General features: G+C 48.3%; 1 protein-coding gene across 4 annotated transcripts; it reads right to left on the reverse strand.

The window, feature by feature from the left end:
* Window positions 1-1,303: 1,303 nt before the first annotated feature.
* SEPTIN4 (septin 4) lies at window positions 1,304-25,533 on the reverse strand. 4 transcript variants are annotated; one of them, XM_079134768.1, is made up of 14 exons: window positions 23,982-25,533; window positions 23,277-23,325; window positions 16,254-16,257; window positions 8,036-8,332; window positions 7,584-7,677; window positions 7,037-7,123; window positions 6,384-6,507; window positions 3,003-3,137; window positions 2,772-2,889; window positions 2,580-2,681; window positions 2,298-2,394; window positions 2,042-2,204; window positions 1,798-1,897; window positions 1,304-1,535 (listed from the first exon to the last, which is right to left on the reverse strand). In XM_079134768.1, the coding sequence occupies exons 1-14, from the start codon at window positions 25,516-25,518 to the stop codon at window positions 1,476-1,478; spliced, it is 2,967 nt and encodes a 988-aa protein (XP_078990894.1). In that variant the 5' UTR covers window positions 25,519-25,533; the 3' UTR covers window positions 1,304-1,475. The 4 variants fall into 4 exon arrangements, with proteins under 4 accessions (XP_078990894.1, XP_078990895.1, XP_078990897.1 ...); XM_079134769.1 differs by lacking the exons at window positions 16,254-16,257; window positions 23,277-23,325; window positions 23,982-25,533 and adding an exon at window positions 10,390-10,649; XM_079134771.1 differs by lacking the exons at window positions 8,036-8,332; window positions 16,254-16,257; window positions 23,277-23,325; window positions 23,982-25,533 and adding an exon at window positions 13,213-13,366.
* Between the last annotated feature and the right edge of the window lie 1,898 nt (window positions 25,534-27,431).

The following is a 27,431-nucleotide window of genomic DNA, read 5'->3' on the forward strand; positions in this document are numbered from 1 at the left end:
CAGCGATCGTTCAGTTCTAAAGCTAAAGTGGGGAGGAGGGTTGGAGAGGGAACGCAGGCTTGGGAGTGGGAAGGATTGAAGACCTGAAGCTCGGTCTGGATCTCCAACTGGCGGCTCTAGGTTTCCCTTTTCCTATGTCTTGACGGGTTCCTCCAACACTATTGGCAAACGACCCTGCCGCCCTTCACGACCTGTGCCGCCAGTCCTGAGTTCAGATCTCTGACCCGAGAGATAGGAAACCTGGATCGACGGCCACTAACTAGCTGAGGCCTCCTTGTCCGTGAAGGAAGAGGGTAACAGGGTTTTCCCAAGTACCTAACTCCCTCTGCCCTGGAAACCCAGAGCAGGCAACAGGACCGAATATGGCCGCTGGAGGTCGCCGTGGCCTCGCGATATTACCGACAGTCAGAAATGGAGAACAGCTGATTCAGATTGCCAACAAAAAGCCTCAACTCTGGAGTGGGCCTGAACGTTTTAACACCAGGCACCAAGGCTAAAGTATCTCAAAATATCTTTGTTTATAGAGCGTTGCAAAACCCCTCCCCCTCGGTACTGAGTATCGAAACCAGCGGAACGCTACTAATGAGCTACATCCCCTCCACATCCTTTTTTTTTCTTTCCCCACTCAGGGTCTCCTGTGGTCGTCCTGCCTCAGCCTTCCGAGTAGCTGGGATAACAGACGTGGCCACGGTTGCTCCCACCGTTTTCCTAGAGCATTGGAACTTTTATTAGTAAGTTCCAGGAAGCCAGGAACCTTCTCTATGTTCAATACATTTAACTCCAGGGTCTAGAACAGTATCTGCAACCTAGCAGATGCTAAATACTTGAATACTGAACAGGACAATGATGATGCTTTTATTCATTCCCAGCATTTGTTTTAGTATTTGGTGATTACATGGCCTTAAGCATTTGTTCAGTGCTTTATCATAGGCATCCTAGAGTTTAGAGCTTAATTCTGCATATCCCCTTTTCTCAGATCAGGGGAAATAGGAAGTCAGGAGGTTAAGTGCAGTTTATACCTTATATTTTCCCAAGGGCTGCTATCAAATCCAGAACTGCTACAGAATTGAAGTTACTGTATATGAGAAAGATAGAGGCAGGCCCCAGATAGTAGAGGTAGGATAGATAGGATTATTAAAATGAAGAAGTCGGGGTATATTTCAAGCAGGGATTGAACCGTATCATGAGAGAGGGAAATTTTCCCGTCCCTTCCCTACTACAAGCCACCAGTGGCCCCCTCCATCTGTCTTTAAAACTGGGTCCTAGGATCTTGGTTTCAGGAGGTGGTAAAGATAGACAGGGATACCAGAAGCCACCTATAGATTTATTAAACTTTATTTCCTCTGAGTCTCTGGGGAGTCAGCAGGGATGTAAGGCGAAGTGGCAGTAGCTGCGGGGGCCTGAGCAGAGCTGGTGCTGGGAGGGGCTGGCATGGGCATAAAGAAGAGATTTAAATATCCAGGACTGAAATCCAGTTAATGGGTCTCCTTCATCTGTCTTTGGATTTTGTGTAGCATCTCCTGCATCCGCCGCAGCTGGAATAGGCACATGCAGAAAAAATGGGGCCTTTTGAAGAGTCCCATGGTATTGGGGAAGTGTCCCCAAGTTCTAATCCTTTGAGTCAGGACCTTGGTAGCTGGGAGGTATGATGGAGACTGGGCAGAACCACCAATCAACATCCCAAATATGCACCAAAGCCAGGAATCTTTCTTTTCCCAAACCAAGAGATACTGAGGTTTTTGATTAAACAGGGGACTTCCCAGGCTGTCAACCCCTACCACCTCACACTGCTCTCACCTCCTCATCTTTCTCTCGGATTAGCTTCTCGGTTTCTGGATCTGTCCCTGGTGGAACAGCAGGGATGGGGAAATCGGTACCACTCTCTCGGGTCAGTTTGCTAAGGGGGAGGGGAAAGGAGGGCTGGTAAGGCTAGGGGATCCCATCACCAACTTAGGTTGAGCCCAGGGCCTATAGAATAATAGAGGGGCTTGATCTCATCCAAGGCTGCATTTGGGATCCCCCTGCTGGCTTCTGGTCATACTTGCGATTCCGTTCCTTCACCACCAGGCGGGTCATGCTCTGGATGCACTGTGCCCGGTAGTTCTCATAATGTGTCTCCCTGGTCACATCCTTCAGGTCCTGCATGTGGGTGCGCACCAGCATTGTCCTCAGCTTCACAAAGTCGCAGTGCCCTGGGTTTTCCACTGCATAGCAAGGCTAGGAGTCAGCTAGGGGCATGGGTAGGGGACAGCCACTAAGTGCAAGGAAATACCTTGGTCCCAAACTCAGTCCTTTACCTTCCACAATGCCCCAGGGGTAGAGTCGGCCCCGAACTCGTCGCCCTCTGGCCTCTACCACAGTGTTGCTGCCAATTACCGCAAAAGGGATGCTTTCCTGAAAGAAGTTAGGGGAGCACCCCCTGTTCTCACCTGTTCCTTTCCACCTCTATCTTCATATCTGCTTCACTCTAGGAAGCCAGGGTCATCCTCCTCCCCAGAAGCCTGTCCTTATATAGAATTCTACTCTCTTCTTCCGCCCAAGAAAAAAGATGGAAAAGGGATGCCCTGGGGTGGCCCCACCTTTAGGGCTTGGTCCTGTAATTTGAAGTCCTCATCCTCATCAGAGTCACAGTCTGGGAACTGGTAGATCTTGATTCCAAAGTGCTCAATCTCCTCCCGGATCTGGCAAACAGATGAGGAGCCCACAGTTCTGGGGACTTGATCCTTTCTAGAAGCCCACCTGCTTCCCTCCCCCCTACCAGCTTCCCTCACTTTGCGTTTCTTGCGGTCCACTTCAGGAGGTGTCAGTGTGTCCGCCTTAGCCAAGATAGGCACGATGTTGACCCGCTGATGCAGGGCCTTCATGAATTCAACATCCAATGGCCGGAGCCTGGGGAACAGGAATCTGTGACCACCTGCAAGTGGCAGCCCTGCCCCTGATGCTCTTGGCCTGTTCCCTTGGCAGCACCCGGCGGTGCCAGGAGCCTCAGGCTCGGACCATACCCGTGGCCGTAGGGCGAGATGAAGTACAGGCAGCAGTGCACCCTGTTGTCTTGGATGTTCTTGCGGTTCAGGCCGCTCTCATCTCGGAAATACTGCTCAAACTGCTGATCGATGTATTCTGCCACAGGCTTCCAGCTGGGGCAGGGACAGACAAGCAGAGAAACTGTGGGAGTGGGGGCTGCCTAGTGAGCTCTGGGATTGCAGAGAAGTAGCCCTTTCCCTGAAGAGTATTTTCAAGAAATTGTTATTTTCTGGTTTGTTTTACTACACCTTGGGAGAGATACAAGGGTGGGACAGGTGTGTATTTCACATGTCTTGATAGAAAATTTGACTAAGTATACAGGCAGAGTTCAACAAATACTAGTTTGATGAGAGGAAAGGGTACACGTGAGCAATCAAAGCAAGAACAGCAAGATGGCTGGAGGTGAACATCAGCTGGAAGCCAGGGAAGTCCTGAGTCAGGCTCAGAGTCCAACCTCAGAGCCTTTGCTCATATGGCTCCCACTCCTTCCTCCACCTCTACAAACGCACTCCATCCTTAGAAGCCCTAAGAACCAGCTCTTCCATGCAGGCTCTTTTAACTATACCAATGTACACTGCTTTCCTCTTCACAGCATTTTATGCAGTCATCAACTGCATAATGTTTCCATCAATTTTGAATCCCACAGACTATGGTGGTCCCCATAAGATTATAAAGGAGCTGAAAAATTGTCATATTATAGCACCAATGGATTACTAATGGGCTGGGAATATAGCTCAGTTGGTAAAGTGCTTGCCTCACATGTCCACAGCCCTGGGTTCAATCCCCAGCACCAGAGGGGGGAAAAAAAAATGGATTACTTATGTGTTTGTGGTGATACTGGTATAAACAAACATACTATGCTACTTGATAACAATATTAACTATGTTACTGGTTTATATATTTATTATACTATGTCTTTTATCATTATTTTAATACATGCTTTCTACTTATTTAAAAAAAAAACAGTTAAGGGGTTGGGAATACAGTTTCTGGGAATATAGGTAGGTGCCTGCCTAGCATGTACAAAGCTCTGGGTTTGATCCCTGCACAAAACAAGAGTTTACTATAAAACAGGTGCTCTGTTATGCCAGCAGCAGCCTCATAGATTTCATGTTTTTTAGCATCTCTTGATTGCATCAAGAGGTCACACAGTGATTGACATTATCACCTAGGTTCATGTAAATATGTTCCATGGTGTTTGCACAATGATAAAATTACCAAAATGACATATTTCTCAGAATGTATGCTCACCATAAAACAGCACATGACTGTTTAAATTTTTTTAAGCATTTCAGTTTTGGCCTTTTATTATCTAGTGTAATCCTTACTGTCTGGACAGGTAGATACTATGCATCTTGAGCACTGTTACTCTCATTTTATATATATAAAAAATTAAATCCAGAGCAGCTAAAAGACTTGCTCCAGATCAGTTGGCTAGTAAATTCTCTACCCACCTGAGTCCCTGGCTTTCTGACTTCTAGATCAGTGTTTGCCATTATACATTGCATGACCCATTTACTAACCTGTGATGGATACATATGTTAAGAGAACTGCTTCCCCATCTCAATCCTCTACCACCACTACAAGACTGTACACCTCTCAGGAACAGGGTCCATTCATATTTGTTCTGAATTTCTTAAAATGTCCAACACAGGGTAGACACCTAGCATGTACTTCATAAATTCCTACTGGTTGACTAAATGAGTATATTATTAAGGTACACTATAAACTGTGAGGTGGAGATGTTATTATGATTGCAGTTGAAATTATTACTAATATTATCATGGAAAGTAAAAGAGGTTAACTTGATGAACTGAAGTAGAAAGCAGTATTTGCTCCAGTAAGAACCACGTACTGGTTGGGACTAGAATTTCAAGGCAAGTGGTTTGTTGAGACATACTGCTAGAGTGGGAAGGGTGATGACAATACGGAAGTCACTTCAACCCACCAGGAATATTGATGGATACCATAAGACCATGTCCCATGAAGTAGCTCAGTGCTGTGGAAGAATATAAGAAACAGCTTTCCCTCAAGACTTATGAAGTTGAAGAGAAACTGGTTAGCTGGGCTCAAAGTAATGATATGTAATGGTCACAGCACAGAAAGATCTACAAGGGTCTGACTAGACTGTGAGGCAAATTTTGCAGGGTCAGCTTCATTAGTGTATGACCTGCACTCAGAAGACCTATACTCAGAGGGTTGATTTGATGTTCTGCTGTCATATCTTGAAATCCTTAATAATTTTGAACAAGGGGCCCCACAAATTATGTTGCTGGTCCTTCAATTATTATTATGAAAAGTGGTAAATGTGAATAGCTTTTTAAAGTTTCCAATGCCCAGACATCATTCTGGAATGATTTTCAGATCAACTGGTTCTGATGATAAGGGAAGTTATTTTCTATTTTTTAATATTTTTAATAAAAAAAATTTTTGCAGTACTGGGGATTGAACCCAGGTGTGCTTTACCACTGAGCTACAGCCCTTGCCCTTTTAGTTTTTATTTCAAGACAGGGTCTCACTAAGTTGTCTACTCTGGCCTTGAACTTGCAATCCTCTTGCTTCAGTTTCCTGAGTAGCTGGGATTACAGGGGCACATCACAGTACCCAGAAAGGCTAGTATTTTTCAATTTTAAGAAATAAGAATGCAGCCATGCTCAAGATCATGCAAGATTTGAACTGTGAGTGTAGGGTTCCAACTACCAACTGTCTAACTTCGTTAGAGGTATCACCTTCTCTCTTTTTTCATCCTTATCTACTGACTTGTGTCTGACCATTACCTCAGCATCCCTCCAGTTCATACAAAAATAGCTAAGGATGGTGAAGTGTGCATACATGTGTGTGTGTGTGCATGTGTGTGTGTGTGACAAAAACACCTTTTCTTCTGGCAGAGAACCTGAAGGGTACCTGGAGTTTAAGCAAGTTTCTACCCGTTTTTTTCCCCTTTGCCTCTCCTTCCCCTTCAGCCCTCCCTCCATATTCCTCCATCCCCCTTTCTTCAAGACCTGGCATCTAAAATGTTGCTAGTGAAAAGAAAGGGATGTTTATTGAGCACCCACTGTGTGTCACGCCCTGTGCTACATGTTTTCACATGTGTGCTTTTTTGAGGCTCTTCTTTTTTATCTTCTGTTCCCACCCACCATCATAGAATTATAGGTAGGTCAGAGTGGAATGTTAGAAATCATCTATTCCAATCCTTTCCCTCTTACTTTAGAGAAAATGACAGTTGTCCAGTAAGGGGAGGGATATGCTTAAGGTCACAAAACCTTTCCTCCTAACAAGTCTGTCTGTGTGTGCACCTGTATGTGTTTGCAGAGTTAGTGGTAGGTCAGGGGCAGCTGGGGTTGTTTGGTTAGACATACCACTCTGTGTTGTTGACTGCATCCCCAAAACCTGGTGTGTCCACAATGGTGAGCCGCAGCCTCACACCCTTCTCTTCTATATCCACTGCATGCTTAGTGATCTCCACGGTTTGCATGATCCGTTCTGAAGAAGGGGGAAACTGAGGCAAGGGCAAGGGCAAGGGCAAGGGCAGGGACCTGCCCAGTCAGGACACACCGCCACCCCAGCCAGCTTTGCTGCCCAGACTGCCTCATTCACATTGCCCCCCTTCCCACCCATAGGCTGCCTGAAGGCCTGTTCTCTGGGAACCAGCAAGGAACACATTTCCCAACACAGGAAATGCCGGTGGCTCTTGGCTCTGGCCCCAGCCTTTTCTCTGCTCCCGGCCTTTTTCTTGGATTCCTGGAATCCTTTGGGGGTCAGAGACTCACTCAGAGAGCAGGATTCTGATCCCTGCCCTGCTTCAGCACCCAAATCTTTGGGGAGCTGGCTGGTGGGATGCCAGGCCAGATCAGCCTTTAGAGGGATGCTGTCAATCTCTCTAGGAGGTCATGGGTTTCTGGCATGCTGGGAAGGGCCCCATCCCCTCATCCCCACCCCACAACTCTGTAGTGACTTTAACATCCCAAGAGAGGTCTGCCTGCCTGTCTTCATATTCCTCTCTTTTCCTTACCTTCAGCACTGAGGAGTTTCCGGTCCCGGTACAGATCAGTGAGGAAGAGACTATTGACAAGAGTGGATTTACCCAGGCCAGACTCTCCTGACAGGAGAGAGGACAGAGGTACCAAATCAGAAGGTAAGATCTATAGCCAAAAGGCAGCTCCACTGGATCAAGCCTTGGTGGGAACTGTTTTCTTATCAACTGGGACTAGACTAACCAAACCATGGCATTTTAGAGCTGCAAGGAAGCAGAGATCAGCTCATCCAGCTGTCTCGTTTGAATGAAGAGAGAGCAAGAGATTGCCCAAGGTCACATGGAAGGGGCCAACACTACAAAGCTGTTACACCACTTCACTCCCCAGCATGTATGAATTTTTGGCCACCAAAGACTCCAGGCTATTTTGCAGACACTTTTTGCAAAGACACAGGTATTTGCTGCTCTCTCCTTTCTTACACATGCCCCTTTCTCTCTCTCTCTCTCTCTCTCTCTTTCTCTTTCACACACACACACACACACACCTAGAACATCCCATGCCCAACCCATCCCTGCCCCTTTCTACCTGCCACCATGAGGGTAAAGTCAAAGCCTTTCTTCACAGACTTTCGGTGGACTTGGTTGGGGAGGGTTGCAAAGCCCACATACTCCTTGTCGTCCTAGTGGACAGGAAGGCAGAATGCATCAGGGTAAGAGGCAAGAAGGGCCCTAGCACCCAGCACCAGTCTTTTCTCTTTCTTTTAGGTCTTTGCCCCAGCCTTAAAGGAGCAGTGCCAGACTCTTTTTTTGAGTTCTCATCAGAAAGCACAAGCTGAGCCTCCTGGCCCTGCTGATACTACTAGTTTCCAATGCTCTTGGGGGCAGACAAGAGTGGATTTGGGGCTGACACAGGACAGAGATGTGCCCCAGGTGCACACAAACACACATATACACACACAAACCCCAAGACTCCAGCCCACTTCCTGGGTCTTCCTGTACCCACCCGCTAAAAGGCAAAGGCAGGGCTGAAGTCTCTACCTCAGAGGAATCATAGGGATCAAGCCTGCCCCATGGGCTGCGGGGCCGGGTGCAGGGGCTGAGAGGGGCTGGGGCACAGAAGTACTGCTGGCTGTCAGAGGACTGGGGCCATGAGGGGGGTCTGAATTCCAGGTCATCATCATAGAAGTCTGGGGCCTGGGGTCTTGGCTCCGGGATTTGGGGTCTGGACACCCTGGTTTTGGCCTCCGGTGAGTGGCAGCTCTCGCTTCCTGGGAAATCCTTCACGAACTTGCTCAGTTCTGCATCATCCGTGGTGTCCTCCAGGAAATGCTTGATCTGGGGGACCGGGGTTGGAGGTGGAGGGGGGAGATGGAGTAGGTTGGAGGTGGCAGGGAGGGAGTCAGAAGGGAAGAATGAGGAAGAAGGCAGAAGACAGGAGGTGAGGAGGAGAGAGGAGAAGCATTCGTGATTAGAAGGGAAAGAAACTTGGCAGCCAGGCCAGAGGACATGCTCACCATCCCCCTTATCTTCTTACCAACCTCCCCAAGCCAAGACATGGGGAAGGGCCCCAGGGTCCAGGAGGATCCCTGGGCAGCCTCCAAAGCCCTGCTCTCCAGTTTTGGAGCTCCCTCTCAGCAGGAAGTTTGTTGAGGCTGCCCTTCCTGGGGGTCTGGCCAAGCTGGGATTCAGGGACTGTCCCAAAGGCAAGGAAGTTAAACTGAATAAGAAGGAGCAGACAGAGGCCTGAAACCTCAGAAGTGGCTGCGGACTCAAGGGAGAGCACAGGGAGTCAGAATGGAGCACAGGAAAGTCTGACAGGAAGAAAGGGGCTGCCTCCCAGGCAGGTCAAGAGCCTGCAGTAGGTTCTGTGTCTGTCACTGCTGGTCAGTAAGCTGGGAACCCAGGTGCAGATTCTACCCTGGGTTCTCATTCTCCAGGGCTCACTGCCAGAGTTCAATCCTGCTGACCCTTCTCTTACTTCAGATGCCAAGCCACACCAGAACCTGGCCCTGGACCTCAGGAGAGAAGAGTAAACCTACCAGTGGATGCTGAGTATGGACAGGGGGCAGCCAGGAGGGACCAGGTAAGAGGATGGGAGGACACTGGAAGAGCCTGGAAGGATGGCTAGACCTCCAGGATTGCTGAAAGCAATCTAGGGACGACCCTTCAGTTGTCACCTTGCTTCCTCTGCCTGGAGCCACAGTTGGGTGGTAGGCAGAGAATGGAATGGCTCCTCTATAGAAGCCGGTTCCACCCCGCCCCATCTTGAGAGATGCGCAGTTCCCCCTCAGCTCTACACCCTGTAGCTTCCCCTCTCCTTTGGGGGTCAGCGTCCTTTGTGGAGTGCCTGGCAGTGCTGGGCTCAGCTCTGCCTCACAACACCCACGTGCCACCCCCAGACAATGGACAAGGGCCAGCTGCAGAAGCTGACTCACCCTCTGGGGGTTGGCCAAGCCAATGGGGGCTACCCTGGACCACTGTGGAGTCCCAGGTAAAATGGAGGAGATAAGATGGTCAGAGTCTTCCTGCATAGCCCCATTTTACAAAGGGATGAAATGAAAGAGGCAGACATGCATACTGCCAGGTTTATGCCAGAAGGGAAGGATTAGGAAAGGGAGGCTAGAAGGAAAAGTGCCCTAAGAGTTACTTCTAGGCTATCACCGCTCAAGTCCCCATACTTGCTGATACCTATAGTCTTTAGGGCTTGCCTGGACAGAAGGGAGGGAAAGGGGCTCTTTAGCCTGAAACTAGAACTGGTATGTGGGGGTTTAGTGACTAGAAGAGGCAATCCTAAGGAAGGCCTGATATTTGTGAGATCTGTTGGGCTTACTATACAAACCCTTTTATGCTTGTTGGTCTAGCATAATGATTCAATTGTGCCCCCTTTCATTCTCAAAAGTATCCCAGCTTGGACAATTAATTATACAGCAACAGAGAAGGAATGGGGCTGAGGGATAGCACATCCTGTTGTCTGGCAGCTAATGAGTCTGGGAAATTCCAGGAAATACTGTCTTTCTACACAGCCCCACAGTGCCCCAACAGTTGGTCTGGGGATTGGCTAAGGGTGGGAGAGAAGACTGTTGCTCACCAGGAGGCACTGAGCAGAGGGGCAACAGGAAAGGGAAAAGGGAAGGTGCTGATGGAGAGCCCTGTCCCCCACAATCTTCCAGCAGAGCCACCAGAAACTCACCACTGCCCTCTCTGACAGCCCTGGCTATGCATGATGCATGGAGGAAGCCAAAGGGCTCTGGACAAGGAGTCAAAGATACCAAGGTCCTCGCCTCCTATCTCTCCACACCCTGCCAACTCTGCCACTGATTTTGAGCCCCACTCCCAGTCAAAGCAGGGAGAAGACAAGTTAGGTACACCCATCTCCCAGAGCAGCATCTTACCCCAGCTTCAGTCCCATCCTCAGGGACAGAATTCCCTTGCCATCCCAGTGAACGGTCCATGCCCCACACTTCAGACTCCCTGTCAGCAAGCTCTAGGTCTAATTTTATCTCCCAGGCAAAGTTCCTCACACACAGAAACAGCCTTGTCTTGATGCTCTTGTTGTCATCTGGCTTCCGGACTTGCTCCTTTCCCTTTTTCTTTGACCTCCCTCTGTCTCTGGCAGGGGCCAAAAAAGCCTGTGGAATGTCCTACCCCACTCCCTCCTCCCCTTCCCTTGGCTCCCACCCTCCAAGGGCAGCTCAGCTGCAGTAGGATCACTTGGTTCCTCTGCAGTCCCCTCCTCCTCTGATTGGCTGCCCCATGACGCCTGCTCGCTGACTACCCTGGCGGGCACAGCACCAACCTCCCAAGTGTGTCTGCAGCACAGACTCTTGATCCACTTGGCCTCTTCTGTTAACCCCCAAGAACTCTGGGACCTGCCTGAAGACTATGAACTGTCCCCAAGGTGACCTGGCTCATCAGTACACCCAGGAGAGTCACCCAGGAAACCTATTCCCAACCCTACCCCCCATCTCTCTCTTTCCCCTTAAGCAGTGCTGATGTAGGGTGGGATATCCATTAATCCTCTGGGTATAGGTCTCAGGGGTCTTCCCAAGTGTCCCTTTGTTTTCTCCCAGCAGAAGAAACCGCTATCCCTCCGCTTTAGAAAAATCTGCTCCTAGATTTGCCTGCGGGGAATCCCAGCCACAGAAGAGGCTTTGCTGCAGGGACTCTGACCACCCTAGGATACCTGACCTCTGACTCATGAGGACATGTATCAATTCCATCATCCCATCACTCTCAGAAAGTCAGTGAGAGAGCTGCTAGCACTTGGTCTCTGAGGGGCATGGTTTCAAACATGTGGGAAACCGACATTCCAGAGGTTCTAGAGCTGCCATTTAGGTGGGAGATGAATTGAGGAATCTGGCTGGGAGTGTATAGATGGAGCACTCCACTAGGAGTCAGAAGGCCAGTGTTTCTGGTTGGGCTGGAAACACCCCTTTGTGAGTCTTAATAGTGTCTTTAATTTCAGGGCCTTAATGTCCATTGTGAATGGCCCTTCCTTGCCTCCCAGGGAGACTGGGACAAAAATCACTCCCAGATGAGATACCTCAAGCTGCTTTGAACCTGAGGAGAGAAAGTAGTTCTCATGTCACAGGATGGTCATTAATGTTGGTCTGTCATTCTTTTCACATGCAAATGTAAACCCCCTGGGACTCCTGGGCTGGGGAGGTCTCTACACTGATTTTCAAAGCAGCTCGGCTGCCAACCTCCATTCACAAGGAGACCCTCATAGAGGACTGCGACCTGACATGAACCAGTCTAAGGACTTGGCTAGCTTGAGGGCAGGGGCCTGAGACTGGAGACTTTGTTGGTGGTGGTGTCTTTAATTAGAAAAGAACAGGGCAGCCTCAGCCAAACTGAAAGCACGGAAGACCTCAGCTGAACTGAACTTGGTGTGTAACAGAAAAAGCCCCTCTGGTCCCTGCTGAGCTTGGCACTGGGGATAAACAACATCTCCCCAGGCTTCCATCCCTGGAACAATCAGCCTGTCCATCCCCCATGTGGGGAAAAGGAGGGGGACAGGATCAGGACAGGCACCACTTGGGCTCTCTAAGGAACCCTCTTTGGGGAAGGTTATAGGGTCACCAAGACTTCCTGGCCAAGACTTGGGCCTCCGCCTGGACACAGCTTGAGAGACAAGAGCCCAAAAGGTTGGCCATTCTAAACCTGAAAGCTTCTGATTCTATAGGGTGCAGGGAGTTCCCCTCTTGTGCCTGCCCACAGCCAACATCCTGCCTCATAGGGTGGTCAAGAATCCCCTCCTGCTGTAAACAGCTTGTGCCTCCCAAAACAGAGGGCAAAGACTGGGAGGTTTCCAGACTGGGAAGGGTGGATGTGGCCTGGAGGCCCAGACACCCATACACTGTGCTTATGGCAGGTTATGGCAACAACGACAAGAGCTGTCATCCTCACAACCAAGCATCAAAACCTCCTACCTGAGAACCTCTGAGAAGACTGGCTGGGGTTACTGCTTCTCTTCCCACTACAGGCAGGTGGCAGGAATGAGTCCCCCCCAACCCCCACACACTGCAGAAGGACCTAGTTGGTGGGGTGGGGGGGCCGGTAGGTGCAGCAGAGGAAGCTTCCCCACGGTTCCTGTCTGGGAGGCAAAGTGATACAGCTGATCCCACCCCACAGGATGGTGGGGTGGGCTTCCCTCTCAGGTGTTCAGGTGCTTCTTTGAGAAAGGGATTGCCCCTTGCCTGGTTGTGGAAAGGAGGGACCAAGCATCTCACCATCCCTTTTAGGGATGCTGGCAGTTTTGTGGGTCTCTGTGTTTTCCAAAGGAAGTTGGTGCTAGCTTCTGCGCTCCCGGTAGATGGGTGGGAAAGGATCATCTATCTAGGTAACAGATGACTCAGGCAAGGGCGGAGACCCTCACCACCCTCATCGCTGACGCGCCCTCCCCAGCACAACATGCTGGTCTCTGCCGCGGGCACCTCCCACAACACAGACCCACCCCTTCCTCCAAGAACAAGGGCAACTCCTGGGGGTCGGGGCCCGTTCCGTAGCTGCTCCGCTTGCCGGGGAGGTGGGGAGAGAAACTTGAGAACCGCAACGCAGCGCCGCCCGCCAGCAGTGCCTGCCTGAGCCTGGAGCCGGCGACAGCTCTTCTCGCCCCGCACAGCCGGAGCTGCGGCGCAGAGGATCCCCTCGGAGCCGCCAGGGAGCGGCGGGCCCTGCGCGCCCTGGCCCTGCCCTGCACCCGCTGGTCTTACCATGGCTGCAGCCCGGGCCGGGCCGGCTCCGCCTGGACAGCGCCCGAGCAACCCGCGGCTGGAGCTGCGCGCGGACCTCGCCGCACCGCCTGCCCCCACTCGCCTCCCCGAGTTCCGACCGCTCGGGGCGGGGCCCGGCGGAGGGGGCGGGGCGAGTCGGCCCCCGGGAGGGGCCTGCACTGCCACGGTGGGTGCCTGCGTGAGCTAGGCTTGGGGCATCAGCCATCCCCTGACGCACAGGGCACTGTGTGGGCCTCGGTTCCCCGACCCAGGGCTGCACTGACTGCCTGGCTCTTCCTTAACCTCTGGAGTGGCGTCTTTGGGCATCGCAGGACCGCGGGGGCTTAAACCAGTACCCAAAAAAGAAAGCAAGGAACCACCTAACATCCCTAGAAGGAGATGCCTTTGCAAGGGGAGGAGGAGTTGCCACACTAGTTGGAGAGAAACATTTAGTCACCCCAGGGATTCATCAAGCTTTTGTGGAAGTGAAGTTGACTGATGTCCAAGTTACTGATGGTCCATACCCTCCCCACACCTCCTAAAGGGGAATGTCATACATTCTTCAGTTCCATTCAAGCTGTGGAAAAGACAGGTTAGCAGTAAGTTCCCTTTGTGCAGGACCCCAGATTAAAGATTAAAGAGGATTTACTGCATAAATTATCCAGGGATCATCTGCTGGAAGGGTGGAAGGGGGAGGCTGAGTAGCTTTAATAGGGCCTTGGAACTTTGTTTGGGGCTGAGGAAAGTGGGGAGGGCCCCTGGAAAGGCCAGCCCAATCATGACCCAGGCCCAGTCGGATCATTCTTCCTCTGACAAGCAGGTGAGATGCTGTAGGACAGATGCTTCAGCAGCTTTAAAAGCATTAGAAGCTCAGAAGCGCCAGAGAAACAGCTAGGGGAAATGAACATTTGGAGGTGGGGAGTTGGTGATGGATTTTCCAAGTTAAGTAGGGTCCAAGTTAAGTAGGATTTTCCAAGTTAAGAGCTGGTCAGCCTCCTGTGGAAGATTCCAGAAGCATCCCCCTCTGACCCCTAAAAGACCAGGATGACTGGTCTTTGCCTATATTTGCTCTGGACAAAACTGAGCCCCATAGACATGACCCTCTCTTTGGGTAGAAGTGTCAGATGCCTGCCTACCTTATTTCCACCTCATCTGTGAACGACTTGGCCACGTTTGGGACCAGTCAGAATTCAGTCAGGGGAGGAACAGCTGGTAAAATCAGGCTCCAGAAAACATGGGACTGCTATTGGAGATATGACTGAGTATTTGGCACTGGTGGATTGGGAGATTAAGAGGTATTGTCGCTTAAAGATATCAGGAGCAAACATTCATGAGCCAGCAAGTTGAGGAGAAAAATTCCTAGTTGAGTGACTATGAGCAACTACCTCACTTCACCTCTCGGGGTCTTAGTTCCTACTCCTGAAAATAAGGGGAATTAAACTAGATCATTTTAAAGTTTCCTTGCAATTTCTTGCATTCTAAAAGTAGATGCAATGAGGAAGGAGGGTATGCTGTAGGCCTTGGAGGAAGAAAACAAGGCAGCAGAAGGAGATACTAAAGAAAACTTGGATTGAAGAGACTCAAATGGCTCTGGAAGCATAGGATGGGGGCCTACAGCTTGACTCCAGTGAGGAAGGACCTCTGAAGTTGTAGAGAGGTTCCCAGCCAAGGCCTGGGATAGACCAGGAGATCTGAAGCTTATTCAGGAGGATAAAGACCTAAAGAAAAAACCAATGGCTGTTAGAAGTCTGCAGAAGCAGTAGCTACTACTGCCATCAGATCCAAAAGTCAAAACTGGACTCCATGAGACTCCACTGTTCAAAGCCCCAGGCCCCTACTACTCATGCAGATACTCTTAAAAACACCTCTTGGGGCCCAGCACAGTGGCACAGATGTGTAATCCCAGCAGCTCGGGAGCCTGAGGCAGGGGGATTGTGAGTTCAAAGCCAGCTTCAGTAAAAGCAAGGCGCTGGGCAACTCAGTGAGACCCTGTCTCTAAATAAAATACAGAATAGGGCTGGGCGTGTGGCTCAATGGTTGAACGCCCCTGGGTTCAATCTCTGATAACAACCCACCAAAAATAAAAAAGAATTATTAAAAGTAAGACCAACAGAGGTGGGGTCAAGGATTGGGAGAGGGAGGAGAAGAGGCAAGGGGATAGCATTGGGGATCGAAATGGAGCAAGTTGTGTTGTATGTATTCATGAATATGTTAAAACTCAGCCCCACAATTATGGAAAACTATAATGTGCAAATAAAAACATAAATAAAAAAATAAGAACACCTCTTGGATGTTTCCAATCAGTAGTCTGTGACTTGAGGTGAGGAGGAAAAGAAGGCAGCCCCGGACTCAGGTTGTGGCTCAGTGGTAGAGCACTTGCCTAGCATGAATGAGGAACTGGGTTCAATTTTCAGCACCACATAAAAATAAAAAATAAAGGTATTGTGTCCACCTATAACTAAGGTGGACACACATCACAGAGTCTTATTTTTCTTTATCATAACATCCCCACCCACCAGAACTCCAGCTGTATTTAAAGTATAGACACAGAAACATCTCAAAAGGCAGCTCAAGGCTTAACATGCAGAGGGCCCTGGGTTTGTTCCCCAGCACCACAAAAAAAATAATAATTAGTAAATAAAAAATTAAAGGCAGTTCAGCTAGCTCATCCTCATCTGTGTTGGAATCCCCACTCTTCTCTGGAATCCTGGAATCCACTGCTCAGACTCCAGAAAGTCCTGTGTGTCCTGAGGCACGATGGTGCCAGCTTGCCTTGAGAGAAGTAAGGCCCTAAGAGAGGCCTGAGACCATGAAACTTAGCTCCAAGTCAAGAATCTTGGGGTCCGAGTCCACAGTCCCTTTCTAACTACAGTACCAGAGGCCCAACATGAGGCACACTGGGTAAAATAAAAGCCAAAAAATAGACTGAGCCATTCCACCTTCACATGTATGCTAGCCCTGTATGCTAGCCCTGTAGCATTTAGAGGGTTCTCGGAGAAGTTGGCCTTGGCATATGTCCCCATGCCAGCTTGAACTGTTACCTCTCTGCCTGAAAAGTCCCTTGCCCTACCTGGGCTCATTTCCAGGGCAGGGAAATGAAGGAATAAAGGAGGCTGAATTCCCCCAGCTCCAGCCCTCTTGATCCATGTTGCTAGAGGTAGGGTCCCATACCTGGTCCACAGCAGGACTGAGATACAGCAGCCCTTGTAGAAACCACTCATGAGAGTGCTCTCCCACCTCCAGCCGGCAGGTGGCCTAGCCAACTTTGCTTCAGCATCACTCAGCTCTGGCTTTCCCTTGATATTTAACATCCCACCGGGCATTGATGTCCTTGTCTAGAATGTAATTTCCTGGGCACTGCTAGGGTGGTGAGCCAAGTGTTTGGGGAGTAGCTGCTTAGCTCAGCACAGAGGGTCATTCCTCTGGGAAACTCAAATTAAGTAACCACAGCTCCAGCATGCTGCTGTGACTCCTTTATTTAGGGCAGGTCAACATGGTCTGTACAGAAAACCACACGTGGTGAAGGTTGTTTGGCACAGGTGCTAATAATCAAGGAGACTGCACTCAGGCCAAGCCAGGGCCCAGGTTCAAGCCAAGAATAAAGACGGATTACCACAGGAAATCAGGATTTCAATCTGCATGACTAGCAAAAGACTACTTTTGTCTCTCAGTAGCTGTTTTCCTTAAATGACACAAAAACTAATTGTACCTCCCTTCCCCCAGAGGTGCATGAGTCACTGATGATATAGTCAGAGAGCCCTGGGGTTGGGGCAGAGGGCCATCACTGGGTTGTGTCTTTTAAGGAAACCTCAGCTAGGCTGTCCAGCAAGGTCTATGCAGAAGAAAAAAATCATAATATCTTAAGCCCACATCTCTCCCAGCCATTGCCTCATGTCCCATGTTCCTGGGACAGGCATGAGATGTGGGTGGCAAGGTTGGGGGGAACTGTATTTCCTGATTCCTGCTAAACAGTCACAGAGAGGGGTAATTTCAAAGGTGGCATGGTGCTAGAAGTCAATCAACTGATGGGACAGGTCCTTTTAACACCCACCCCAGCATGGTAGGGCTAGAGAGCTCAGAGCTGGAGGGACCTTGCAAATCTCCATGTGATTACCTACTGGGACTTCCAAATCTCCATGTGACTACCTACTGAATGTTTGACTGTCCTCATGAGCCTCCCTATCTTCCCAGCCTCTGTCTTAATACCTCCCATGACAACAAACTACATCTGCCTTCAAACTTTGGGCAGCTGAGTTCCAAGATCTTCCTCAAAACTGAGCCAAAATCTGTCACCCCTTGTCTTTTACCCTCCAAGTGCTTCCATACTAGAAGCTTTGCTGACCCATTTCACTGAACTTTGTTTTGTCCTTGGATGTCCACACCCTCTCAAGTGACCCATCTATATACTTTTCTCTTGTAATTAATCACAAGCCCCTCAAGGGCAGAAGCGTGTCTTCTATTTTAACCTCTATTCATTTCAATCCAGGGAACATGATGTGAACATGTGATGTGATGTGATGTGATGTCTGCCCTGGTAAGCAGGTCCCTGCCCCCAGGAGTTGACTGATCAATATGAACTGACTAAAAGGATGCATTGATTAGTGTTCACTCTGATTTTTAGAGCAGCACAAGCCTTGAGGCTGGGGCTTCATTGACCCATCACTTGCCCTTAATTCTGGCTGCTTTCAAGCTCATGCTCACCTCCCAGGCTCATAATTCACATGCAAATAAATGGATACTTCTCCCACTAAAACTCTTCTCTTCATAATTCTTGATATTGTTGAAATATTGAGAAGTTATTTTTCCAGGAAGATGTGACTACAGGAAGAAGGATTTCTATACAACATAGTTGAAACTTTGGAGCAAGATACTTCTTAAAGTGCTCCCAGCTTTGAACAAATCCCGAGCCTTAGTTTTTTCATGTGTCAAATAGGAAAAGGTCTACCTCAGAGGTTGCTGTAAAGATTCACTAACACATTTAACAAGGTATAATCACTGAAATGAATGGTAGCTTTATCTCTGCTCTTGGGAAAATTATCTACACCAAACCAGCCACCATCAACTGACTATTTCAAATGCCTTTTCTTCTAAAGATTAGAAGTGTGCATGTATAATGGGTGTAGCCATGTGGGAGGAGAAAGAATAATAGAGTGATTCCTCAGACTAAAGTGACAATGGAATGACCTTGCTGTTGGCACCCCTGGAGTCAGCTTTTCCAGTTGGACATCACTCCGTCTCTAGAAAGCAGGTCTTGGTCTCAGACCTACTAATCCAAATTCCTGAAGACAGCCTCTATGGAGACCCCATGGAACTAGATGACTTTGGCCGTGGTTACTGTGCCAAATAAGGCAGAGAATTTGGCTGGCCCAGTCCTCTTACTCAGAGTCTCAGAAGCTGGGCTTCTCTCAGGAACTGCCTCACATTCTGTTCCCCTCCTCCAGGACTTCGTTCAGCCCCCAACGTGCAGCTGTTTCTTGCTGCTCCCCTCACAGCAGCTGAGCCAAAAGCAGCTGAGCAGAGGAGGATGAAGGGACATGGCCATTTCTGCCACGCAGGAAAACCTTCTGGCTGAGCAGCTGTCGAGGTGGCTTCTGGGTTATGGATTACTGAAGTATGTACCCTGTCCTCTGAAGCCAACCTCTGTAATTCACCTACTTTTTCTACATCTGACTTGAAAAATCCAACATTTCAAACACCACCAAAGTACTCTTATGGAAAGATATCATGTTGGAGATGGATTCCAGTCAGGAAAGCAAGTAGCTTCTGAAAATATACCTCAAAGTCCAAAGTGGATATGGTAAGTTCTTTCCTATGTGGGATTATTCTGGAGAGAACAAAGAACAAAGGGAGTCTGTCCTCCCTTTTGCCATCAAACCCCAGAGGAAGGCAGCACATTTTCCTGTGTCCATTTCTAGGCAGAAGGAGGGACCTGTCCAGGTCTCACAATGAAGCCAAGAAATCATTTCCCCTGCCCTGTGCTTCCAGGGGTTCTTGCTGAGGTAAACCACAGCTTGTCCCAGGTGACTTAATTGTCACAGGGTGCCCAAGACTGAAAGGATTCTTGGAACACAGGACTTTCAGTGCTAAACCCTTACGAATTGGTCAACTTCACCTGTCCCCAAAATAGCAAGTCATGGCCAGAGATCACCAGACTTCATCCTGCTCTGGAATTGGCAACCCATGTTAGCTGGAGATGATCAAGGTATCATCTGACAGGATGAAATGGCTGCTTCCTAGGAAGTTGTGTGGTAGGGTCAAGCTACTGTGAAAAGACTCCTGAGGTGCTCTGCTCCATTTGCAAGCCATTCTTTCAACAATTCCCTTTCCTCTCAATTCTGATCCTCTGTACAAAGCAAAGGTAATTGGAGAGGTGAGAAAAACAGTCTGCAAGGTTGCTTTCAGACAGCCACATCCTAAGATTGTTACCAGCCCCATGAATGCAGAGACACTCCAGGTCCCTCCAGGGCTTTGAGGATTTCTGTGTAAACAAAATGCCCCTAAGCAAAACTTCCCAGTGGTTCAAAAAGGAACCACTAAGGAAGCTGACTATCCTAAAGACATTGAGGTCTGCCTCAGGTGTCACTGAGATGGTCTCCTCTGGTTCCTGGCTTCTTCTCCAGAGATGGTTTCATAACCAGCTTGTTCCCTGACAGCTTGAGAAGTCATATCTGAGGGTGAGTAGGACAGGTGCCTTAAAGACACGGATCTTGGAGCTCAGGTGGCCCTGTCCATTAGAAGTATTGAGGCCCCTCCTGTCAAGAGCTGCTTTATTTCCAGGAACTCCCCAGAGCTGTGTGAGAAAGAAGCCCTTCATCCCCTGCCACCACCAACCCAAGAGTACCCTCAGACCTTCCTGTTGAGCTTCTGCTAGTTCTCTCTCTCTCATTATACAACAACAACAACAACAACAACAACAACAACAACAACAACAAACTATTGGGAATGCTTCCTTCAATCCAGTACCACCTCCTTTCAGGAGACTTTAGTCCCTAATGTCCCAATCCAAGGATGAGAAGTATCTGTCCCCCTTACTCCTTAGACAAAAGGTCCTTCAGGAGCCATGGGGGAGGAGTCTGACAGTGACAGAAGCACCATCTCCAGCTGCAGACCCACAGGGGCTTGTGAAGCTCAACAAACATGCAGCCTTCCACGAGCCAGGCCAGGGCCAGGCCAGGCGCTGGGGCTGGGCCACCAGAGAATTCCTGCTGGGAATGGAATCTGGAACAGACGCTATGGTCAACCGTTCCCAGATCAGAGGAAGCAGAGGCCTTGGACACCAGCGTCAGAGTCTCCATTCTGGGGATGCCTGAGGGCCATGCAGCCTGGAGGACAGACTGGAGAAAGCCTAGCTGTCTTACATTTTTTTGGGGAGACTACCTGGCTCACATTCATGCCACCCTACTTTCAGAGAGCCAGAGAAGACCAGCAGCCCAGCTGCCTGGGAGCTTTCTCTTTCCAGCTTCTGGGGAGCAGCTCTGCTGCCGAACAGGGCTGGAGAGCTGTAATTATCCAGACAGGATAAGAGCTATTTTGAGTAGGAGCTGTCCTGCTGCCAAGGCTTTTGACTTCCTAAACTAAAACAAGATGCACAGAGAAAAGGGGTGAGGGTGGGGGAGGACAGGGAGGAGCCTGCTCAGTCAAAAACATCAAATCTTGAACAAAGGGAAAGAGTGCACCTTCCCAAAGGTATAGATTTATATTAAGGGTAAGCAAGAAGCCAGTTGTTAAGATATCGCCCCCTGGCTTTGGGAAGGAGGATGTAACTGAACCCCCTACTGCTGACTCCCTCTCTTCTAAGACCTTGCAAGGGTATTTATTCTGTTCTGTTTATTTTGACATTTGAGTAGAGACTATTGCATATTGTTGTTTAAATGTTTCCTGTACATATCTTACCTTCCCAACCAGATGGTCAGTTTCTCAAGGCCGAAGAATGTTATGTGTGTACTGTAAGATTTTCCCCAATGGTGCCTAGAGAGTACTTGCCATCTGAATAAAAATTGTCTATGAAAAGGAAAGAGGGAGGGGTGGAAAGAAGGAGGGAGGGAAGGAGGGATTTATTGTTTTACATGGAGGCAATCTATAAAAGTGGCTACTCCCACCTACAGCTGAGCCCAGGTCTGGGAGCTGGATAATGGCAGAGGGGGTGGCAGCTGCATTCCTGGACACCTCCCCTTCAGCTGCTTGGTTATCTAAGCTCAAGTTGTTCCCCCATTCATTGTTTTCAATCTATAGTCAACTGTTTGGCCTGGGCCAGTCAGCCCATGGATGGGACTTATTAGAGGTCATTGGTAGGTGTTGGGTAAGAGAGGAATATGGCAAAAGAAAGAATGGAAACAGGAAGAGCTTTGATCATCTTATCAAACATGGGCCAAGAAGAGCCGAAATACTTATGGGAACAATAAAATACACTGCAAAATCAGGACACTGCCAAATTTAGGACACAGGGCTGCCAAGAGCAGAGTCCACCTTATGCCTTTCCAAACTGAGGATCCAAATAGTGTGTAACCCAGAAAAGTGACCCCTTTCTGGAGTGCCCCAGGCAGGAGAGGGGAAGTCAGGTGGGGACTAATCCAACCCATAGCTGCCCACAGAGCACTTGGCAAGATTCATCATCTGCTCAAACATCTCTTCTCTGTTCTTTCTCTCCAGGGCTGTAACTAGCTCATACAGCACTTGGGCAAATCTCCCTCTGGGGAGAAGTAGTGCCACAGGTGCACAGCTTGGCAAGTGGAACACAAGCACACTCGTGCAATGGACAAACTCCGCAACCCTACAGAGCAGCTCTGTCTCCCTCCACACCCATTTCCTTCAGAGGACAGGAGAGGGACTTGAAAAAGAGGGTGGGGCACTGGAAGGCTGGAAATAACCTCCCAGTGACATTCTTACCTCTTCATCTGTCACAACAGAGAAGTAGAAGCCAGGCATTCCCAGGGAGCAGCAAATGGAATTCAGACAGTACCAAAAGAAAGGGAAAAAGAGAATTTTACTAAAGATACCTGGTGAGAATAGGCATAACCTGGCTCAAATCCCCTCCTGTTACACGTGGCCTAAATAACAACAGCTAGCATTTACTGAGTGTTCACTGCAGAAAAGTGCCATGCTAAGTAATAAATACAATAACCTAGAGGAAGCCATTATTCCCACATAACCTATGGGAAGCTGAGGCTTGGAGAGGTAAAATAACTTACCCAAGGTCAGAGTCAGGAAATATTAGACCTGGGGCTCAAGCCCAATACAATTCCAGAATCCATACTTTATTACCTTCTTGCTTTATAGAGTTTTGCTCCCTCTGAAGGGCAGAACTGCTCTTTGCAATCTGTCATTCAGAGGGCTCATCCTGGTTGGGATGGGACTGGATTTCCAGGGCTCTCTTCTCCCCAGTCACTTCTTCATCCAGAGCCCTGGGCTCTGTAGTATTCAAGGGACTGGAGCTTATCTTGAACTACACAATGCTTAGAGCAAGAACTCTCTGCTGCTATTTACTCTGAGGGCTTGCCAAGAATACAAAATGAATAGAGAGTCCTGAGGTCCTGAGGACACTTAAGTTTCTACCCTTGGCTGCAAAACCCACTGGTGACCCCAAGGAGAAGGCCCAGACATGCATGGAGACCCTTCCTGGGCAGCAGCTATTATTTCCCCAGGTCATAGTACTGGGAATTGAGAAGGGTTGAGGAGCCAGAGAGACACATGAATTAGTGTGTAGTCAGTTCCGAACAAGACTGTGAAGCAAGTACTTTGCTTTGGTGTTTTTTTTTTTTTTTTTTTTTTTCCTTAAAGGACATGATAAGTAAGACTAGGTAAGCTGAAAGACCATGAGGTTTAAATCATTCTTCATTCCTGAAGTGACTTCTCATTAAGAGGAGAATCTTAAAAATAAAGAAGTTCCAATTCCCAAAGGAATGGCTCTAGTGGTAGAATTATAGGCAAGAGAAGTTGTTCTTCTGCTCCTTCAGGTCAAAACCCCAGCAGGCACTTTACTACAAGACCTAGCTCAATAATAGAGATAAAAAGATCCCACTCTGCCCCTCAGCCTCCCACAATGAATCCATAGGAAGGAAAAGCACAGACCTTTTAGCCACCAGATGATTCGATTCTGCATTTCCTCAGAGACATCTGAAAGTAACAGACAGATTATTGCTTTCTTCTGTCTGTACGATGACATCCCTCCCCAGCCACTACTTACATCTACCTTTCTGTCTCCACCCAAAGATGCCCTTAGCCCTCCAGTCTCTCCAAGAGTTCCTCCCACTTAGGCCCAAATATCATATTCCCCTCTCCTTCTCCCTTCCTTCCACCCTCCCTCTTCACCACCTTTAATGTCTTCCACCTCCTGTAAACCCAAGTCCTGACTCATCTGTGACCCACTTACTCCACTTTGATGCCAGAACATTTACCTGAGGCCCTTATTCTTTTCAACAGCCCTTACCAGCCCTCACCCCAGCTCAGTTCTTCATCTCCATTCTCGGGAATCAGCTTCCGATCCTGCAAACCACTCTCTACTACCTTCCATTGAAAAGTTAAGCAGCATTGCCTGGAAGAGTCAATGCCTGATGCCAGGTCCAAGCATCATCATCGAGGTCATTAACTTGGAGCTCAGAGAAGCTGGCAGAAAAGTCATGGAGCATTGGGCTCAAAGACGGAACTAGCTTTGACACTGGCAGGAGGGCAGCCCTGAGGCCCGAAATGAAGAGGGGGGACTTTCCTGCCCATCCCAATGTCCCATCTCACTAAATTGGGGCTGCACTTGGGCAGTCTGCTTCTTCACATACCCAGGAAGAAAGCATTAAACCTTTGAATGGGTTGTTTGATGGTGTGCTTGGGGGCCTGAGGCACTTCCCTCAATGGTACCCGACCTGGAGACTCCTTTGGTGGTGGTGGTGGTGATGGTGAACTTGCCTTCTCTCTCTGGAACATCAGGTCCTCACAGAAAGGGCTTGAGTCCATTTCAAAAAGGGACACTAAAGAGTCTAGGGGAGGAGGAGACTTAGGCTCAAAATCAGGTGTTGTCGGCCGGCTTTGGGGCATTTCAACTTCAGGATTCAGTAAGGCCCACCATGAGGAATCAGGCCCATACCTAGGTAAGGACCGAGGGGGTAAGGGCCGAGGGGTCAGTTCCACTTCTGCATGGATGGAGGGCTTTTGGGAGGGTTCTGGATACCTGAGTGCAGGTCCTGGGGACACGTAGATAGTTTCTGGGGGTCTTTGTATTTGCTGCTTATAGATGGGCTCTGGAGTGACAAAGACGAGAGATTTGGGGGGGCCCTCAGACACTGCTCGAGATGTCATACGGTATGTTGACTGTCTCTGTGGAGAGATGGTGGCCTTGCGGCTGACCTCGCTGTCTCGGGTTGGGGACCTCATGTTGGACTCCCTCTCTGATACTATGACCTTTGGAGAAGGCTTGGTCTCAGTGTAGACAGAATGCTTGTAGAGAGTCTCAGGATCTGAACGTGCAGCAGCTCGGTTTCCAACAACTAAATCTTTAAGGACAGAGAGTTTGAGGGATGATGCCATTTTCATATTCCTATGAGAAGCCTTGGATTCTGAAGGAATTGAGCTGTGAGGACCCACTTCTGGCTCTTGGCTAAGGAGCCTTCTATGGACTGTCCGATGTTCTGCAACATGGCTGCTGCCATGCTCTGGGCTAGAAGGGCTCTTTGGAGATCTGACCTCACCAACAGTCAACTTTCGTATGGGTTCTGTTTGTATTGCTTCATCCTTTGGATAGGCTGAAATCCTACGAGGAACTCTGACCCCTTGAGGGCTATGGACCTTGGAAGGTGGGTCATCTTGCAAGTTTTGCGAGTGCAAGTTATCCTTCTGGTCTATAAAACTCAAGCGACGGGTGGACTTGGTATCTGGGGATAAGATACGGTGGCCAACTTCACGCCCTGGCTTGCTCTCACCACCTCTTCGTATTGCTTCCTCTCTGACTGGACTAAGGTGCCGATGTACACTTGTAGTATGGGAAGCTGTCTGAACTTGCTGGTTCTTTCGGTGAGGAGAGTGATGGCGGTGTGCTTCTGTTCTTGATCGGGTCTCAGTTCCCCGATGTAGGGGTGCTGTAGAGTGGACATGCCCTGAATGTGGGGACGCAAATCGAGAGTAGTCTGATGCTGAATGAGGAGTAGTGTGAAATGCAGCTTCGAATTTTTGCTGGGAAGAAGGGTTCAGAGAGACAGCAGCACTTCGGTGGCTTGAGGAAAGAAGGTACCCGTGTCCCCGATGAGGGGTGGAAGTAGTAACCTCAGTCCCTTTATGTGCTGAATCTGCTACCTTGGACCCAGTTTTATTTGTCTTGACCATCTGATAGACTGTGCCCTTATGGGTAGATGCCATATTTTATCAGCTGGCTTGTCTTCAGGATCCTAATGAAGCCTGAATATTTACCCTCATTTCTAAAAGCTGCTGTTCTTGGACTCCCACAAAAGTGGCTGTTGTTCTGAGTGTCTCAAATAGTCCCCTTAGATACCTTTCTGTCTGATGATGTCATAAAGGAAGGAGCTTCCTATTAAAAACATCCTGTTGTACACAGTTCTTTAGAGAAACCCAAGCAATACCCAAAAGGAAACTGAATTTGTTTTTGGACTTGACACTACCAAGCCTTTGGTCAAATTCTTTAACAAAATCAGAATTTCTTTGTATATACTCTTCCCAGGTTCTAAGAATTCTCAGAACTCATCCAGAGAAATCAGCCTGAAGAGTTTATGAAAGCAAGTCTACTCAAATCAATCATGCTGTTAGCCCCAGATTTAATAAGGTATGTTGTACTGTACAGAGTTGCCCCAATTTTGTTTGAAACCACATTGTATGTAAGTCAAAAGATAGGCATGGTGGTACACACCTGTAATCCCAGTGACCCAGGAGGTTGAGACAAGGATCACAAGGTCTAGATCAGCCTGGACAACTTAGTGACACTCTGTCTCAAAATTTAAAAACGACAAGGACTGTGAATTTAGCTCAGTGGTTCGGTACCCCTGGGTTTGATCCAAGGTAGTTTTCTCTCTCTCTCTCTCTCTCTCTCTCACACACACACACACACACACACACACACACACACACACACACACACACAAATAGAGCTCCAGCAATTTCTAGGTTTCATGGAAATTGGTTTGGTTGACTCTGGGGTAAAAATCTAGGTTACTCAAGTCTCATATCATTGGTCTAGGAGGATGTAGTACAGTACAAGGGATCTGGAGTTGGCAACAGTTTCAATCATAAATGACTTGGATAAGTTTCCTGACTAGCCTGAGTCTTAGTTTCTTCATCTGGAAACCACTTTCTGGTATGTGGGTATCACAATAATAGTCCTTTCTCATAATCCTCTCCTGTCAGCAATTCAACCAGTTGGACTCTTGTTCTTCCTTGATTAGAACAGTGACTTTCCAATTTGGAGGACTATTCTGGGTAAGAGTCTGTTGCATTTTCTCTTCCTTTTACATGTCCCCTACCTCTCTTTTTGACATAGACCCTATCATATCCAACATTTCTATTATTGTCTCCTAAGGGTCATCATGGTAGTGGGTGGTCAGCCTTATTTTCTATGCTCTCTACTGACCATCCTCTTCTGTTAGAACATTTTTCTTCTACTGAGTTATAAAATCAAGTTTATAACTAATTATAATGACATTCTAGTCCTCTTTCCCATTGATTTTAGTTTCAAGAATTCCTAAACCTTTTTTTGCTCCTCCAAATTAAGTTTTTTGTATAAGGAATTGCAAAAAATTGAAATCACCCAAGAACCACTTTACTATTTTACTTTTTTTTTTTTTTTTTTTTTTTGGTATTGAGGATTGAACTCAGGGGCACACAACCACTGAGCCACATCCCCAGCCCTTTTTATATTTTATTTAGAGACAGGATCTTCCTAAGTTGCTTAGGGCCTTGCTAATTTGCTGAGGCTGGCTTTTGCAATCCTTCTGCCTCAGCCTCCCAAGCTGGTGGGATTACAGGTGTGTGCCACTATGCTCAGACCACTTCACTATTTTAATAAGGATTTTTACATGTATCTTTCTATATATTTACCATATGTAGATATTTATTTATAAATTTATAGGATCCTATTATACCTACTAGCATACTACTACTAGCATTATCCCATAAAGTCATTAACACTTCTTTTTCACTGATACTTTTCTGTGTTAATAAATTCATTCTATTATTATTATTATTATTATTATTATTATTATTATTACTATTTTACGGTGCTGGGGATC

The sequence above is a fragment of the Sciurus vulgaris genome (assembly GCF_902686455.1).
Source record: "Sciurus vulgaris genome assembly, chromosome: 3".
Taxonomy (NCBI): domain Eukaryota; kingdom Metazoa; phylum Chordata; class Mammalia; order Rodentia; family Sciuridae; genus Sciurus; species Sciurus vulgaris.

Bases quoted from the DNA above. Each gene is read 5' to 3' on its own strand.
- SEPTIN4 (XM_079134768.1), bottom strand. From the start codon at position 25,518: ATGGTCAAGACAAATAAAACTGGGTCCAAGGTAGCAGATTCAGCACAT. The intron at 6,508-7,036 runs GTAAGGAAAAGA...CCCCTTCTTCAG, and splicing joins GAAACTCCTCAGTGCTGAAG to AACGGATCATGCAAACCGTG. The intron at 1,536-1,797 runs GTGAGAGCAGTG...TGCCTATTCCAG, and splicing joins TCCGAGAGAAAGATGAGGAG to CTGCGGCGGATGCAGGAGAT.